Source organism: Phyllobates terribilis, unplaced genomic scaffold, assembly GCF_046119375.1.
Source record: "Phyllobates terribilis strain yellow unplaced genomic scaffold, ASM4611937v1 Scaffold_2__4_contigs__length_985480577, whole genome shotgun sequence".
In the NCBI taxonomy this organism is placed as follows: domain Eukaryota; kingdom Metazoa; phylum Chordata; class Amphibia; order Anura; family Dendrobatidae; genus Phyllobates; species Phyllobates terribilis.
In genome coordinates this window covers 702661272-702680427 of record NW_027362762.1, presented here as the reverse complement: position 1 = coordinate 702680427, position 19156 = coordinate 702661272, and the positions used below count along the sequence as shown (strand labels likewise).

The following is a 19156-nucleotide window of genomic DNA, read 5'->3' as shown; positions in this document are numbered from 1 at the left end:
GACATCTTCCTGAATGGCTTCATCTAAGAAAAGTTCTCAAGACATGGGGTTCACATACCCTAAAGGTGACCAAAGACACAATAGGCTGGCAGCTGTTCCTTCTGTATATAGACTAAGTATAATAACCAGTACACAGTGAAACATAAAACTAAAAGACTTAGGCCCTGAAACATCACAGCAATTTTGCTAGAATTATGCTAATTTTGACGCAATTTGGAGTTGCCCAAACATTCTGTGACTTCTGGCATTTTCACGCCAGCTTCGCCAAAATGACCAAAGATAGGGTGTAATGCCACAGCTCATCTAGTTCATGATGACCTATGCCAGAAATTTAACTCCAGTCAGGGCCTGGAGTAAGATTTCTGGAATGGCACATGGAGGCCTTCAAGAATGATTCTTCTTGACTCCACCACGCACTCTCATCAAAACCAGAGAGCAAATCGCCGGGCTTGATCAATTGGGGCATAAAGCTTGATTCAGTATTGCTGGTTTGGGGGACTTTTTTTATATTTGCTCAGTATTCAGCTTTTGTTCATTCCATTTTTGCCTTTTTTTGAAGTCTATGTTATGTGTTTGCTTGTTGTTTTTTTGTTATGTTTGCCGCTGTGTGAAGAGTTTAGGATTTCCAGATGTTTTCACCTAATCCATTGCAAAATTTGTCATAAAAGTACTCCAGCCCCATCTGAAATGATTTTATATATGCCAGATATTTTAGCACAATCTTTGCACCATTTCGTGAAATGTGTCAAAAATAGACCATTTTTGACTTTGCATAAAATTCATGAACCGCACAAGCCCTTTTGAAGAATCTGATGCAAAAAACAGCAATAAATAAAAAAAGAAAAGTGACTTTAAAAAAAAATGCAAATGATGAATTGAAACCAAAGTGAGCAGCAATATTAGCAGTATGGTCAGTGAGTAAGAAATGTGGGTATGGACTGACAGTAATAACACAGTTTGTAGTATCTTTTATTTATACCTAGACTTTCTCCTTCTGCATATATTTAAATAAAACCTCTATTCTTTTCATGGTCACAGTGCTCTAAGTCCAAGACGTACGCAGGAAGTTGTCACCTTCTTGAGTTCACATGAATAAGCAACTTTTTCATCTTCTCACACTCGCCTGTACAAAACATTCACTTTCAAGGCAGTGGCGCAGTCATACAGGTGCAAGCTTATATATTTGTAGGATCACGGACAGCCTTCTTGTATCATTCTTGAAGGTCCAGCCAAACATATTAAGAGGACTGTCTTACAATATGGAAGACATCACTGTGATTTCTCCGGTGAGCTCCATTCTTCATTTTTACCCGAATGTAACGACTCCTTACTCACCGACAGAACCGCTCGAAGCTCCTTGTTCTCCAGCTGACAATATTCAAAAAAAGGAAAAAAAATCAACAGTGTTATACAAAACATGTGAAAACCCCAACTGCAGGTAATACATGTACAGAATTGTACATTATATTTATACCTAAACATTTAAAAATATCGGCATTTTTACACAGCCGACAACGGTCCCATGTGGAGCAACTCCTGAGCCTGTCCCAAATACCCCGACCCACTCCATGACATATATAACTGTCAAATAACATCATAAAAATCAGCGGTAAATTGTGTAGGTCCCCAGAGTGGCGCCAAAACATCTCTAACAGTCAAGGCATGGACAAGATCTCTAGGTATCTGACACCAAGATGTTAGCAGTCATTTAAATGGAATCTGTCACCACTTTGGAGTTATCAGACCTCTACTATGGCCATATAGGGTATAGAAAAGTAAATCTATACATACCTGCATGGCCCATAGCAGAGGTCTGATTGCAGAGAAAAGCGCTTTAATCAATTCTATTTTGTAGAGGCTTGGCGTCCGGGAAACCCCAAGCAATCCCTATGTGCTTATTATTCCCCTAAATCCCCGCCTCTGTGCTTAATTATCATATCACCCCCCCTCCCCCGCACATCACAGGGCCCTGTGACGTGCACTGTGCTCCCCGACTTCCCGGGCATGCGCTCACATAGAGCGCGCTTTGCTTCATCCCGGCCCTGTCTAACCTGCACCGCAGGGTTCTATTGCGCAGGCGCCGGAAAATGACAGTGACTCCCCAGCGCCTGCGCAATAGAACCCTGCGGTGCAGGTCAGACAGGGCCGGGATGAAGCAAAGCGCGCTCTATGTGAGCGCATGCCCGGGAAGTCGGGGAGTACAGTGCACGTCACAGAGCCGGTCACAGGACCCTGTGACGTGCGGGGGAGGGGGAATAAGATAATTAAGCATACAGGCGGGGATTTGGGGAAATATGATAATTAAGCACATAGGCAGGGATTTGGGGGAATAATAAGCACATAGGCGGGGATTGCTTGGGGTCCCCCCGGACAAGCCTGTACAAAATAGAATTGATTAAAGCGCTTTTCTCTGCAATCAGACCTCTGCTATGGACCATACAGGTAAGTATAGATTTACTTTTCTATACCCTGTATGGCCATAGTAGAGGTCTGATAACACCAAAGTGGTGACAGATTCCCTTTAACCCCTTAAGCCCCGCGGGTGGTTTGCACGTTAATGACCGGGCCAATTTTTACAATTCTGACCACTGTCACTTTATGAGGTAATTACTCTCGAACGCTTCAACGGATCCCCCTGATTCTGAGATTGTTTTTTCGTGACATATTGTACTTCATGATTGTGGAAAAATTTCTTCGATATCACTTGCGTTTATTTGTGAAAAAAACGGAAATTTGGCGAAAATTTTGAAAATTTTGCAATTTTCAAAATTTGAATTTTTAAGCCCTGAAATCAGAGCGATATGTCACACAAAAGAGTTAATAAATAACATTTCCCACATGTCTACTTTACATCAGCACAATTTTGGAACCAAAATTTTTTTTTGTTAGGGAGCTATAAGGGTTAAAAGTTGACCAGCGATTTCTCATTTTTCCAACAAAATTTACAAAACCATTTTTTTAGGGACCACATCACCATTTGAAGTCACTTTGAGAGGTCTTTATGACAGAAAATACCCAAAAGTGACACCATTCTAAAAACTGCACCCCTCAAGGTGCTCAAAACCACATTCAAGAACTTTATTAACCCTTCAGGTGCTTCACAGGAATTTTTTGAATGTGGAAGAAAAAAATGAACATTTAACTTTTTTCACAAAAATGTTAATTTAGACCCAATTTTTTTTATTTTCACAGGGGTAACAAGAAAAAATGGACCCCAAAATTTGTTGTGCAATTTCCCCTGGGCACGCAGATACCCAATATTTGGGGAAAAAATACTGTTTGGGCGCACGGCAGGGCTCGGAAGGGAAGGAGCGCTATTTGACTTTTTGATTGTAAAATTTGCTTGAATAATTAGCGGACGCCATGTTGTGTTTGGAGAGCCCATGTGTGCCCAAACTTTGGAGCTCCCCCACAAGTGACCCCATTTTGGAAACTAGACCCCCCAAGGCACCTTTCTAGATGCATAGTGAGCACTTGGAACCCCCAGGTGCTTCACAAATTGATTCGTAACAATGAAAAAGTGAAAAAAAAAAACACTTTTTCATTTTTATGAATCAATTTGTGAAGCACCTGAGTGTTCCAAGTGCTCACAATGCATCTAGATAGGTGCCTTGGGGGGTCTAGTTTCCAAAATGGGGTCACTTGTGGGGGAGCTCCAATGTTTGGGCACACAGCGGATCTCCAAACGCAACATGGTGTCGCTAACAATTTGAGCCGATTTTCCGTTAAATTTGTTAGAGGACACCATGTTGCATTTAGAGAGTCCCTGTGTGCCCAAACATTGGAGCTCCCCCACAAGTGACCCCATTTTGGAAACTAGACCCCCCAAGGCACCTTTCTAGATGCATAGTGAGCACTTGGAACCCCCAGGTGCTTCACAAATTGATTCGTAATAATGAAAAAGTGAAAAAAAAAACACTTTTTCATTTTTACGAATCAATTTGTGAAGCACCTAGGGGTTCCAAGTGCTCACTATGCATCTAGATAGGTGCCTTGGGGGGTCTAGTTTCCAAAATGGGGTCACTTGTGGGGGAGCTCCAATGTTTGGGCACACAGGGACTCTCTAAATGCAACATGGTATCCGCTAACAAATTGAATGGAAAATCGGCTCAAATTGTTAGCGGACGCCACATTGCGTTTGGAGAGCCCCTCTGTGCCCAAACTTTGGAGCTCCCCCACAAGTGACCCCATTTTGGAAACTAGACCCCCCAAGGCACCTTTCTAGATGCATAGTGAGCACTTGGAACCCCCAGGTGCTTCACAAATTGATTCGTAATAATGAAAAAGTGAAAAAAAAAACACTTTTTCATTTTTACGAATTAATTTGTGAAGCACCTAGGGGTTCCAAGTGCTCACTATGCATCTAGATAGGTGCCTTGGGGGGTCTAGTTTCCAAAATGGGGTCACTTGTGGAGGAGCTCCAATGTTTGGGCACACAGGGACTCTCCAAATGCAACATGATATCCGCTAACAATTTGAGCCGACAATTTGTTAGCGGATATCATGTTGCATTTGGAGAGTCCCTGTGTGCCCAAACATTGGAGCTCCCCCACAAGTGACCCCATTTTGGAAACTAGACCCCCCAAGGCACCTATCTAGATTCATAGTGAGCACTTGGAACCCCAGGTGCTTCACAAATTGATTCATAAAAATGAAAAAGTGTTTTTTTTTTCACTTTTTCATTTTTACGAATCAATTTGTGAAGCACCTGGGGGTTCCAAGTGCTCACTATGCATCTAGAAAGGTGCCTTGGGGGGTCTAGTTTCCAAAATGGGGTCACTTGTGGGGGAGCTCCAAAGTTTGGGCACAGAGGGGCTCTCCAAACGCAATGTGGTGTCCGCTAACAATTTGAGCCGATTTTCCATTCAATTTGTTAGCGGACACCATGTCGCGTTTGGAGAGCCCGTGATGTGCCTAAACAGTGGAGCTCCCCCACAAGTGTCCCCATTTTGGAAACTATACCCCTCAAAGATTTTATTAAGGTGTATAGTGAACATTTTGAACCCAGAGGTACGGCACATTATTTGTTTACATTAGGTCATCATATTGAATAAGTTTTCATTATTCTTGAGCGCAAGTGCTCGCTACTTGAGTTTGCATCGGGTACTCAGGTATGCACCATGTACAGCGTGTGCTCGAGTGACATGCTCGAGTCCCTGCTCCGCATGTTTCACGGTTATTAGACACCCAAAAAAAAACATGCGGGGATCGCTCGTGCATGGCAGGCAATCCCCGTAAAGTTTTTTGGCCGCGAAGCATATGGGGCAGAGACTCGAGCATGTCACTCAAATACCCACGATACTAAATGCATACCAGAGCACCCGATGCAAACTCAAGTAGCGAGCACTTGCTCTCAACACTAGTCGCCATATCGTCATCTTTTTTTCTTACTTTTGAAAAAAATCCCAACCCCAGCCCTAACCCTAGCACAACCCTAGCCCCAGCACAACCCTAGCCCCAGCACAACCCTAGCCCCAGCACAACCCTAGCCCCAGCACAACCCTAGCCCCAAACCCAGCCCTAACCCTAGCCCAATCCTAACTCAAGAGTTTATTTTTGACGCCGTTCCTTGTGCGGTATAAGTGATTAGACGACTTTATTCTTCGGGTCGGTGTGATTACAGCAATGCCAGAATCATATGGGGTTTTTATGACTGACAGCTGTCACACACTAAAAGACGCATTTTTTGTAAAATCTAGTTTTTGCATCGCCATATTTTGAGAGCTATAATTTTTCCAAATTTTGGCAGACAGTCATGTGACGGCTCGTTTTTTGCGGGATGACTTGACGTTGTTATTGGTGCCATTTTCAGGCACGTGACATTTTTTGATCGCTTTCTATTCCGATTTTTGGGAGGCAGAATAAACAAAAACCAACAATTCAGGAATTGTTTTTTTTTTTTTTTTTTTATTCTGTTCCGCGTGTGGTAAAATTGATGAGGCAGCTTTACTCTTCGGGTCAGTACGTTTACAGCGGTACCACATTTGTATAATTTTTCTATGTTTTGGCGCTTATACACAATAAAAGCTATTTTATAGAAAAAAATATTTTTTAGTATCGCTTTATTCTGAGAGCTATAACTTTTTTATTTTTCGGCTGATGGAGCTATATGGCGGCTTGTTTTTTGCGGGACGAGATGACGTTTTCAGCGGTATCATTTTTATTTATATGCGTCTTTTTGATCGCGTGTTATTCCACTTTTTGTTTGGCGGTATGGTGATAAAGCATTGTTTTTTGCTTGGTTTTTTTTTTTTTTTTTTTTACCGTGTTCACTGAAGGGGTTAACTAGTGGGACAGTTTTATAGGTCAGGTTGTTCCGGACGCGGCGATACCAAATATGTGTACTTTTATTGTTTTTTTTTTATTTTTTTTATAATAATATTTATTGATGGGTACATTATATTTTTATTTTTGGTGTATTATTTTTTTTATTTTTTTATAATATTTTTGCACATTTTTTTTTTTTTTTTTTCCACTTTCACACAGTTTATACACTTTATTACTTTGTCCCACTCTGGGACTTTCACTTTTTTTTTTCTGATCGCCTGCATGGCACAGGAATGGAGCACCATCCCTATGCCATGAAGGCTGTCAGAAGTGCACAGTGTGAAGATTGCTTGGAGATGCACTGCGCATGTCCAAGCAATCTTCCTGCTCTCTGGTGACCCGGATGTTGTCATGACGACATCGGGTCGTCATGGCAACACCCGGGAAGCCTTTGCAGACTGCGCTGGAAGCCGGAAGAGGAGGTGAGTATCGGCGATCACCTCCCCTTGCCCCCGCAATGCCGCGATCGACTTCGATCGACTTCGATCGCAGCATCGCGGGGGTTAATGTGCTGGGAGCGGTGCGTGACCGCTCCCTGCACATAGTACCGGGTGTCAGCTATGACAATCAGCTGACACCCGGCGGCGATCGCGCCCGCACAGCCTGTGTGCGCGCGCGATCGCCATGACGTACTAATACGGGTCTGGCTCTTAAGTCCCAGGGCACAGACGCGTATTAGTACGTCAGATGTTCTTAAGGGGTTAAAAGGGACGGTCAGCACAGAATGAATGTTCGAAAAAATACACGAGCCCAGTGTACCTTTGATGTGGCCAAACATTTAAAGGGAAAGTCAGTACCATCAACCATCCTAAGAATCTGCATCCAAAGCTTAGTTTAAATAAAAGGGGCGTTACCACTGTGATATGTAATGGCCGCTCTCTGCTCTCCTGATCTCACTGCAGAGCTGTGTGTGGTTATAACTGACACATCTGCAGGTTCCTCTCACCTTCCATCTCACAGGCAGACAGGACTGCAATATTGTTACATTACAGCAGAGCTGTGAGATCTGCAGCTGCTAACATGCTTGTAATGAGAAAGTTCAGTCCTACTGTTCTGTGTTAGTTACATGTCTCACACTGGTAACTCCCATTTAATTTTAACAAACTCTTGAGTCAGATTCTCATGTAGATCAGTGTCCGGCCCATAGTCCTGAACAGCTCATTTACATAAAAGAAAAATATGGATGTATCTGGAATAAGACATCAGATTGCAGATATCAGGATATCATTTTACTCAGCTTCCTAAGACCTACATGCCCCTATACACTACTTAGGAGGGTTGATCCTACTGACAGATTCCCTTTAAGTGCACCTTCCCACCTACTTTTCCTTCTATCTCCACTCCCCTCTTTGATTGACAGCTCTGGCTTTAGAGAAGGACAGAGATAGAGGGCAAACAAGTAGGTGGGAATATTCAGTTAAAGGGCCACCGGTACTTCGTTTGAACAGTCACTCTGTGCTGACAGACTCTCTCGAAAGAGGTTTTCCCACAAACAAAGTACATTTTAAATCAATAGATCTAGGAATTACAATAAGCTCCACAACTGGATGTGTTAAAAACATTTTCCCGTTCTGAGATAATCCTATAAATGTGTCCCTGCTACGTACTGTGTAATGGTTGTGTCTGACCGTGCAGGAATATGGTAGTCACATACCACAACTCCTGGTAACAGGAAATAAGAGAGAATACAGACAGGACAGCATGGGATCACAGCTACTGCATTCTGTAAGGTAAAACATTTCCCTGCCTGTTTTATCACATGCGCAAGTGTTCCTGTAATGTCTTCAGTCCCCTGAGCTCATCATAAATCAAGTCAGTGAAGTAGGAACTCTAGAGGCAGCTGATCTCATATGTTACAAATTGATTTATTCTGAGCTCAGAGTGCTGGAGATGTGGCAGAAACCCTCACTCCTGTGATCAAACAAGCAGGGATATGATTTATCTCACAGAAAGCAGCTGCTGTGATCCCATGCAGTCCTGTCTGCACTCTCTTTTGCTTCCTCCCCTGGCCAAGAGCTGTGGTATAGGTTGACCATATTCCTGTATGCTCTGACCCTTTAAAGTCCTGTAAGGTGTGAGGTGGGGCCTCCATTGAGGGGACTTGTTTTCCAAGACCAGGCCATAGATTAAGATCTGGGCGATTTGAAAGACAAATCATTACCTCCCAATATCATGCTTCTCCAAACGTTCCTGAACATTTTTTTGCATCAAGCTGTAATGCACTGTGTATTCTGACACTTCTCTATCATACCCAGCTCTTTCAGCAATTTGTTCTTCCGTTATGAGATCAAAGCAGACAGTTTAGCCTTGGCTCCAGAGGCCTTAATGAGCTTGGTCACTGGTTGTCCTTCCTTTGACCATTCTTGGTAGGTACTGACCACTGCTGTATTCGAGATGCTCTGACCCAGTCTAGCCATTACTTGGACCCTTTCTCTTGCCCATTTCTCCTGCTTTGCACACATCAATATCAAGAACTGTTTGTTCACATGTTGCCCTATATATCTCACCCCTAAACAGAATAAATGTTATTCACTTTACCTGTAAGTTTCTATAACGTCCTACATAAAAGCTGGTTATTAACCTCACATGAGGCTCTCATTACGCATAGCAGTACATGTGCTCTACTATGGCTCTTTGTCCCATAAATGCAGACTAGTAATCAGTTGTATGTAACAGTGTTGCATATCTTTGCACATGATCTATTTGGGACCTCAGTGCCGATCACGTCTTACCTCTAATTGGGCAAGTCGCTCCTGAATATTGTAGGCCTGCTCCTCATCTACTTGAATGGCTTTTCTCATCACTTCCCCCATGGAACATATTCGGTCAATATAACTTTCTATTTCCTTTAACAAAAGTACATGTTAGTTCACAATTAAACACGACCCACAAATCCATATTATTAATTTAAAAAAAAAAAAAAATGTAATTTGTACAACAGTTCAATAAAATAATGTGAACCATGCAGCCGATCCTAGGTATGGCGCAATTATTAGAAACCTGAGGACACGTGCGGATGTCATGGCAGATTTTAAGGCTTGATCAACAGGTCCATTTTGTACCCTCCATTAACCAGAAATTAAGGGAAAAACATTCCCTAATGACATAGCATACGCTGCGCAACTATTTTCTTGCTATAAAATATATTGTATGTGGTCTATAGGTTAGTGAACATTTTTAATAAAATAGACCGGATTCTGGTCAGGATTAAATCGTGTAATAAACCGTGGACACATGAATTATAAATGAGATACGTGCCTGTGCCACTTTGGATTGTGTATGCCATAGAACTCCGGGACATTTTTTTAATCAATGTGTCTATTTTTTTTAAACACTTAAAGGAAATTTGTCACCAGGTTTTGACCCCTAATGTAAAAGCAGCATCACTTAGAAACAGAAACACCAAGGTTACTTACCGGTAGCCGGTTTTTCCTGAGCCCATGACAGCACACCTTGAGAGAGAGGATCCGCCCCACCAAGGACAGGAAACCGTCTGAAATAAAAGGGCGGTACCTCTCCCTCGCTTCAGTTGTTTACAGAGCATTGAGAGGACCTCCCTAAACAGGTTAGGCACATAACCAACACCACAATATACATATACACACCACCCCAAACAGTGCACACCAGGGTGTGAGAAACATAGAAAAAATAAGGGGGGGAAACTACGGGTGCTGTCATGGGCTCAGGAAAAACCAGCTACCGGTAAGTAACCTTGGTGTTTTCCCTGTTAGAACCTTGCTGTTAGGTTTTTTTTCCTTTGCTGGTCACATGACCTTGTTGGCCTATTTAATCCTGCTCCGCCCTTCTGGCTTTGCTGGACTTCATTGTATAACTACTTTCTAGCTAGCCTGTGCTCTGTATCTAACTCTGTTAGTTTGCTTGGTCTACGGACCTCAGTGTTCTATATATTTTGTTTGTTTGTCTGTCTGCTACTATTTCTGTTAGGAGGTGTCCCACTTTCCTCCCAGTCCTTAGTACTTGTAGGGATTCCTTCCCCACATCTATAGGTCTCCGTACAGACTAGCTTAGGACTTTAGCAGGTCTGATCGCAGGATCAGGTCCCCTGTTACATCGTAGGGATAAAGCTGAGTTCTATCGTAGGGACAGATCTCCTCTCTTTCCTTAGCTCTGGTAGCAGAACATAACAGTAAGTCCAGCCTGCAAATTCTCTAAGGAAAGATTTTTCTGTTCCATCATGGTGTCGGTTCAGGATTTGGCTCATCGCCTGCAGGGACTCTCTCTGGAGGTGGCCGAGCTCCGTCAGCACGTGAGTAACTGTCCTGGAGCACATTTCTTGGAGCCTAAGGTATGTTTGCCGGATTTATTTTTTGGTGAACACCGAGAATTTTTTTCATTTAAAAATGCTTGCTTATTGTATTTTCGTTTGAGACCCAAGTCCTCTGGGGATGAATCCCAGCGCATAGGGTTCATAATGTCACTTTTGCACAAAGATCCTCAGGAGTGGGCCTTTTCTTTGCAACCTAGTGATACATGCTTCAGATCAGTGGATAGTTTTTTTTCTGCTTTGGGGCTATTATATGATGATCCTGACCGTGTCGCATCAGCTGAGACTGAGTTGAGACGTTTGAAACAGGGATCAGGTAATGTGGAAAAATATTGTACTCATTTCCGTCGTTGGTCTACTCAAACAGGGTGGAACGATTCTGCTCTGAAAAGTCTATTTCTTGCTGGGCTCAATGAAAGGGTTAAAGACCTGCTAATTGCTTATCCTACACCTGAAGATTTGCAACAGGCTATGCAATTAGCTATACGGGTGGATAGGAGACTGCGTGCAAGGGTTAATGAGAGCAAATCCTCTGCTATGTCAGTTTCTGGTTATGAGAATGTGTGTACTAACAGTGGTGAACCGATGGAGATTGGATCGGTGGCACCTCGCTCTCAAGAAAAAGATCGCAGATTTTTTGAAGGCTTGTGTTTCTATTGCGGAAAATCTGGTCATTTGATTAAAGGCTGTGAGCTTCGTATGAAGAAAGAAAAAAAAATGGTCAGTCATGCCCGTATTGCCTGTTTAAATTCCAAGGGTGTATTTTTAGCTGCTTCCACGATTTCTCAGGAAAAATTAATGGAATTTCGGGTGTTTGTTGATTGTGGGTCTACTCTGAATGTAATTGATGGGGGATTCTTGGAAAGACTCAATTTAAAACCCGAACCTTTATCATCCCCCATTGCTGTGGTTTCTGTGGATGGTTCCCCTTTGAAGAATATTACTCTCAAGGTCTGTGAATTTCCTCTCACTATTAATGGTGTTCACCATGAGAAATTGGATTTGGTAGTTTTGAATAACTTGCCTTCTCCAGTAATATTGGGATTGCCCTGGTTAAAATTTGACAATCCTGTACTGGATTGGTCTACCAGTGAAATTAAATCCTGGAGCCATAAATGTTATGACAAGTGTTGTAACGGGCGTATTGCAGCTTTGGATAGGGGAGAATTGCCTGTTCCTATTCAGGATTTTTGGAGAGTTTTTTCTGAGAAGGAATCGCAGGTTTTGCCTCCCCATAGAGACTATGATTGTTCTATTGAATTTGTCCCTGGAGCGACTCTTCCTAAAAGTCGTTTATTTAACCTTACTATTCCTGAGAGGAAAGCTTTGGAGGAATACATACAGACAAGTTTGGCCGCCGGTCACATTAGGCCCTCTAAGTCTCCCGTGGCGGTTGGATTTTTTTTTGTAAAAAAAAAGGACGGCGGTTTACGTCCTTGTCTGGATTTTCGTGAGATTAACAAAATTACTGTACGCAATCCTTACCCACTGCCATTGATTCCTGATCTGTTTAACCAGTTAATGGGGGCCAAGTGGTTCTCTAAAATTGACCTTAAGGGGGCATACAATCTGTTGTGCATGAAGGAGGGTGACGAATGGAAGACTGCTTTTAACACTCCTGTGGGTCATTTTGAGAATCTGGTTATGCCTTTTGGTCTTACTAATGCTCCTGCATTTTTTCAGAATCTTATTAATGACATCCTTAGACCTTTGATCGGCAAAAATGTGGTTGTGTATTTGGATGACATTTTGATTTATTCGCCGGATCTGGAGTCTCATTGGCGGAGCGTACGTGAGGTATTACAGTTGTTAATGGACAATTCGCTTTTTGCTAAGCTGGAGAAATGTGAGTTCGCTGTACAGAGAATTAGTTTTTTGGGTTACATTATCTCCAGCGAAGGTTTTGAGATGGACCCTGTTAAAGTTCAAGCTGTACAGGAATGGCCTAGGCCTATTGGTTTGAAATCGATACAGAGGTTTTTAGGTTTCGCCAATTATTACAGAAAATTCATAAAAAATTTTTCTAGTATTGTCAAACCTCTGACCGATCTCACCAGGAAAGGTGCTGATGCGGTTCAGTGGTCTTCTGAGGCCATTGAAGCTTTTGTGTATCTCAAGGAGAGGTTCACCTCTGCTCCCATCCTTATGCAGCCTGATGTGACTAAGCCGTTTTTGGTTGAGGTTGATGCTTCCTCTGTGGGGCTTGGCGCAGTATTGTCTCAGGATAACGGGGATGGATTACATCCCTGTGCCTTTTTTTCAAAAAAATTTTCGGAGACTGAACTGAATTACGATATTGGTAATCGGGAATTATTGGCTATTAAACTCGCATTTGAACACTGGCGCCACTTCTTGGAAGGTGTGGAATTTCCCGTTCAGGTTCTTACGGATCATAAAAATCTGATTTATCTTGATGCTGCCAAGCGCCTGAATGCCCGTCAGGCTAGGTGGGCACTGTTTTTCTCGCGGTTTAATTTCTCCGTTACTTACATCCCTGGTACTAAGAATGTTAAGGCGGATGCCTTGTCTCGCAGTTTTTCTCCCATAGTCGGTGCTGAGAAAGAGGAGAACATTTTACAAGAAGGTGTTGTGATAGCTGCTTTGGACTCCGTTTTGGAAGATGAGATTCTTAAAGCACAGGAGAATGCCCCATCTAACACTCCTCATGGGAGGTTGTTTGTGCCTGGGACCTTTAGGAGAGATTTGTTTGTTGAGTGTCACGAATCTCGGTTGGCAGGTCATCCCGGAATCTCTGAGACCAAGAGACTGGTGGGTCGCAGTTTTTGGTGGCCTGGATGGCAGAAGGAAGTCATTAAGTGGGTGCGTCAATGTACTATATGTGCTAGATCTAAGTCCTCACATACTCCTGCTGCGGGGTTGCTTTGTCCTTTGGAGGTTCCCAGTGCTCCTTGGACACATTTGGCTATGGACTTTATAACTGACCTTCCCCCCTCTGAGGGTTTTACTGTCATCTGGGTGGTCGTGGACCGTTTTAGCAAGATGTGTCACTTGGTTCCCTTCGTCAAACTGCCCTGCGCTAAAACTCTCGCTAAGGCCTTTGTCAAGGAAATTGTCAGACTTCATGGCGTTCCTACTGACATTGTTTCTGATAGGGGTCCTCAGTTCGTGGCTCGTTTTTGGCGTGCCTTTTGTGACAGGTTGGGAGTTCATTTGTCGTTCTCGTCCGGATATCATCCTGAATCTAATGGTCAGACAGAAAGGAAAAACCAGGATGTTGAGCAGTTCTTGCATTGTTTTGTGGCAGACAATCAAGAGGGGTGGTCTGAGTTTCGGCCACTTGCTGAATTTGCTCTGAACAATCATACATCTTCTTCTGCTGGTTGTTCGCCTTTTTTTTGTTGTTCTGGGAGACATCCGTCGTTTGGGTCGTTCTCCAAGTTGGGATCTGCCGTGCCTGAGGAGGAGAATTTTTCCGGTGATTTGGAGAGAGTTTGGACGGATGTGCGTGGTAATCTTCAGGAGGCCAACAGAAAATCTAAAGACTACTTTGATAGGAAACGACAGGAGGTTTTGTTCGCTGTTGGTGACATGGTTTGGTTGTCCTCTAGGAATCTGCGGTTGAGGATTCCTTCTAAGAAATTGGGTCCCAAGTTTGTAGGGCCCTTTAAAGTGCTTCAGGTTGTCAACCAATCTGCTGTTAGGTTGGAGGTTCCTACCTCCTGGAGAATTAATCCGGTATTTCATGTCTCTCTGTTAAAAAAAGCTGTTGTGTCGGATGGTGACGCCTCTGCCTCTGTTCCTCCGGAGGTGGAGGACGGGGAATATGAAATTTCTCGCATCCTTAACTCTAGACGGTACAGAGGTAGTTTGCAGTATCTTGTGGCCTGGAAAGGTTTCGGACCCGAGGATAACTCTTGGGTGAGGTCAGATGATGTTTCCGCGTCCAGACTTATCAGAGCGTTTCACAGGAGATTTCCTGATAAGCCTGGTCCTAGGGGATCCGGAGGATCCTCTTAGAAGGGGGGGTACTGTTAGAACCTTGCTCTTAGGTTTTTTCCTTTGCTGGTCACATGACCTTGTTGGCCTATTTAATCCTGCTCCGCCCTTCTGGCTTTGCTGGACTTCATTGTATAACTACTTTCTAGCTAGCCTGTGCTCTGTATCTAACTCTGTTAGTTTGCTTGGTCTACGGACCTCAGTGTTCTATATATTTTGTTTGTTTGTCTGTCTGCTACTATTTCTGTTAGGAGGTGTCCCATTTTCCTCCCAGTCCTTAGTACTTGTAGGGATTCCTTCCCCACATCTATAGGTCTCCGTACAGACTAGCTTAGGACTTTAGCAGGTCTGATCGCAGGATCAGGTCCCCTGTTACATCGTAGGGATAAAGCTGAGTTCTATCGTAGGGACAGATCTCCTCTCTTTCCTTAGCTCTGGTAGCAGAACATAACATTCCCCTTCCCCATGACAGCACACCTTGAGAGAATTTTGGAGAATTTATGAGCACCCTAGGGAGGGACCACCGCCTGAAGTACCCTTCTCCCAAAGGTGAGATCAGAAGAGGATAGATCCAACCGATAGTGCTTAAAGAAGGTGGATGGTGTAGACCAAGTAGCAGCCCTACATATCTGCTCGATCGAGATGTCTGCTCTCTCTGCCCAGGAGGTTGCAACGGCTCTGGTGGAATGAGCCCTCACATTGTCCGGGGCTGGAACCCCTGTGGACGTATAGGCTAAGCAAATGGCCTCCCTGAGCCACCTAGAGATGGTACCCTTGGACACCCCATGACCTTTCCTACACCCTTGAAAGGCCAGGAACAGAGAACAGTCTTTCCTCCACAGACTAGTCATGTGAATGTACTGTAGCAGGGACCTCCTAACATCTAGGCTATGGAACCTGACTTCCCCTGGGTTCTTGGGATTGCTGCAGAACGAGGGTAGCACAATCTCCTGACTACGGTGAAATCTAGATACCACCTTGGGAAGGTATGCTGGATCTGGCCGCAAGGTGACCCTATCCTCAAAGATTTGTGTGTAAGGAGGATTAACCGAGAGGGCCTGCAGATCACCCACCCTACGGGCTGACGTTAAGGCCACTAGAAGGATGGTCTTAAGGGTGAGAATTTTTGGAGAAACCTTGTGTAGGGGTTCGAATGGTTCACTAGTAAGAGCGTTCAAGACTAAATTCAGGTCCCAAGGAGGAACACCCATGGACCTAACCGGTCCAGCTCTGGCACAGGACTTGATAAACCTCGAGATCCACCTATTCCCAGCCAGATTACAATTGTAGAGTGCTCCCAAAGCTGAAACTTGAACCTTAAGGGTCCCTGTAGCTAGACCCAGGTCCCGCCCCTTTTGCAGAAATTCCAGGATCCCTCTGATCGGAGGTTTGCTCGATAGCGGAATATCTATAAACTCTAGGAATTTACCCCAAACCCTGCTATAAATCTTAGTTGTAATCGGTTTTCTGCTCCCCAATAAAGTAGAAACTAAGCCAGGTGAAAACCCCTTGCTACTCAATAGCGACCTCTCAAATTCCATGCCGAAAGATGGAACCCCCTGGCCTGGGCATGGAATACTGGTCCCTGCATGAGAAGGTCCGGCCTCTCTGGTAGAATCCAGGGATCTGACACCGACATTAGCCGAAGCAGAGAGAACCAAGGCCTCTTGGGCCAAAAAGGGGCTATCAAAATCACCCTGGCGCCTTCCTCCCGGATCTTCCTCACCACTACTGGAATCATCACTAATGGCGGAAAGGCATAGGCCTTCCTGAACCCCCAAGGAATCTGGAGGGCATCTATGGCATGGGGATTTTCTGCCGGATTTAGGGAGCAAAATCTCTGCACCTTTCTGTTTGCCCTTGTGGCGAACAGGTCTATGTCTGGCTGCCCCCATAACTGGACAATCTGATGGAAGACCTCCGGGTTCAACCCCCACTCCCCCTGTCTTAGGGTATGGCGGCTTAGAAAATCTGCCTTCACGTTTTCTATCCCCTTTATGTGAAGGGCGCTGAGGGATAGGAGGTTTCGCTCTGCTAGACCAAGGATCCTGTCTGCCACCACCATCAGAGGGCGTGACCTTGTCCCTCCTTGGTGATTCACATAGGCTACTGCGGTCCGGTTGTCGGACCTGACCTGGACATGGTGATTTTGGATGTGAGGGAGGAAGCCCCTGAGGGATCTTTCTACTGCCCAAAGCTCCTTTAAGTTTGAGGATGATCCCCTCTCGTGGTAAGCCCAGTGACCCTGTATTGAGAGTTCTGCCAGATGACCCCCCCATCCGGAACTGCTTGCGTCGGTCGTAACTACCCGATCTATTGATCTGGACCATTGAACGCCTGTGGTCAGATTTCCCCTGACTGTCCACCACGAAAGAGAATCTACTACTTCTGGGGAGAGAGAGAGCCTGCCTTCTAAACGCCCGTTGCAGGACCTCTGTGCTGACAGGACCTCCCACTGAAGCCGCCTCATATGCCCCTGGGCCCACATTACTGCTGGGAGACAGGCCGTCATAGAACCCAGGAGGGACATTGCCTCTCTCAGAGACATCTCTGGAGCTTGAATGGCCTTCGAGACTAATGCAATTAACCTGCAGATTTTGTCCTCTGGGAGGAAGCAGGTTTGACGACGAGAGTCTAGGATTAGACCCAGAAAGGTCTGAGTCCTGGAGGGGGTTAGTCTTGATTTTTGGAAATTTACTAACCACCCCAGCTGATGCTACACTTCCGTGACCACTAGGAGCTGAATGGAGCAGTGGGCTTCTGTTTTCCCTATTATCAAGAAGTCGTCTAAATATGGCACGATCACTACATTCTTGATCCGTAGGAAGGCTGTCACTTCTGCTATTAGTTTCGTAAATATTCTCGGGGCAATGGAGAGGCCAAAGGGTAGGGCAGCAAACTGAAAATGCCTCAGCTTCCCCTGAATAAACAGGGCTACTCTCAGATACTTCTGATACTCCGGATGGATTGGGACGTGATAATATGCATCCTTCAAGTCTATTACAGCCATAAAGCAGTTGCGATGTAAGAGCTTCACTGCCGAGCTTACTGACTCCATCTTGAAAGTCTGGTTTTCTACTACTTGGTTCAGACTCCTGAGGTTGATGATGGTCCTTAAGGACCCGTTTGGTTTTTTTATCATGAATAGTGGTGAATAGAACCCCCTCCCTCTCTGTGTTGCTGGTACTTCGAGAAGGACCTGCTTTCCTACTAACTCTAACACTTCTGTTTCCAGGGCTAATTGTTCTTCCTGGACCTTTCGTAGGGGAGTAACCACAAAGGTCCGCCAGGGGGTCTGGCTGAACCGGATCTTCAGGCCCCCACTGATAATTTTCAGAATCCATGGGTTTGTTGTTATCGCGTCCCAAGCTGGAAAAAAGTGGGAAAGCCTTCCACCCACTTCCAGCCTGGCGTCATTGGGAGGATCTCTTCGAACTCGAGGATGGTCCTCCAAACATGTAGCCCGATTCTTTTTTGGACTTGGCTTCCCATTTCTTTTTGTCTCCCGGAGGACGACCCCGGTTAAATTTTCTCCTCCGAAAACTAAATCTTCTTGGTTCCCCCGAAAATCCCGGGAACCCTTTGGTTTTATCGCCTGCTTTTTCTAACAGGTCCTCTAACTTTTGGCCAAACAGGAGTCTACCGTCACACGGGAGGGAGCACAGTTTCTGTTTCGAAGGTAGGTCGCCTGGGCAACCCTTGAGCCACAAGGCCCGCCTGGCTGCGTTGGATAGTCCCGCTGCCCTAGCTGACAGTCTGACCGAGTCAGCTGAAGAGTCGGCCAGGAAGGCCGATGCTGTTTGAATTAAAGGTAGCTCTGCAAGTATTGCCTGTCTGGAGACCTTTTTATCTTTAAGCTGGTCTTCCAGCTGTTGGAGCCACACCATCAAGGACCTCGCCACACAGGTGCTAGCCACCGCTGGTTTTAGGCCACCTGCTGCCGCCTCCCACGTGTGGCGCAGGAAGGAGTCAGCTCTTTTATCCAGGGCATCTTTTAGGACGCCAGAGTCCTCCAAGGGCAGGGAAGATCTCTTTGATGACCTTGCCACAGTCCCGTCCACCTTGGGGATCTTATCCCAAGGTTCCGCATCCTTCTCTTCGAAGGGGTACCGTCTTTTGGAGAAGGAGGGTAAAGCCCCTGATCTCTCAGGTCTCCTCCACTCCCGGTCAATGAGGCCCTGAATCTTACTGTTCACCGGAAATGAGCGTCTCTTCTTCTCTCCCAAGCCCGCAAACATGATGTCCTCCCGGGATTTAGATGCTCTCTCTTCCTCCAGACCCATGGTTGATCTTACTGCCCTAACCAGTCTGTCTGTATTCTCAATGGGGAAGCAGGGTCTACCGCCCCCCGATGAGGAAGAGGACGATGAATCCCACTGCTCCTCGGACTGGGAGGAATCAGAGACGGAGGAAACCTCTCTACGGGGCCTTTTCTTCCCTCTAAGGAACCCCTTCAGGGACCCCTGAACTTCTGCATGTACTATGGACTTTAAATTTGCAGCAAAATCCTGGGAATTCTCAGCTATGGTTTTGGTCACACAGCCCTGGCAAAGTGGTTTCTGCTACTCTACTGAGAGAGAAGCTTGG

General features: G+C 45.0%; 1 protein-coding gene across 2 annotated transcripts in view; it reads right to left on the bottom strand.

Moving 5' to 3' along the window:
* Window positions 1-962: 962 nt before the first annotated feature.
* Window positions 963-19156, bottom strand: part of SIKE1 (suppressor of IKBKE 1) — a 31565-nt gene continuing 13371 nt past the window's right edge. Inside the window, exons 5-6 of one of the 2 annotated variants that reach the window (XM_073667127.1) lie at window positions 9060-9173; window positions 963-1368 (exon numbers count right to left, since the gene is read on the bottom strand). In XM_073667127.1, the coding sequence (XP_073523228.1) occupies window positions 1270-1368; window positions 9060-9173 (213 nt within the window). In that variant the 3' untranslated portion in view covers window positions 963-1269. The remainder of the gene's footprint in view (window positions 1369-9059; window positions 9174-19156) is intronic. The other variant, XM_073667126.1, reaches the window with a different exon arrangement.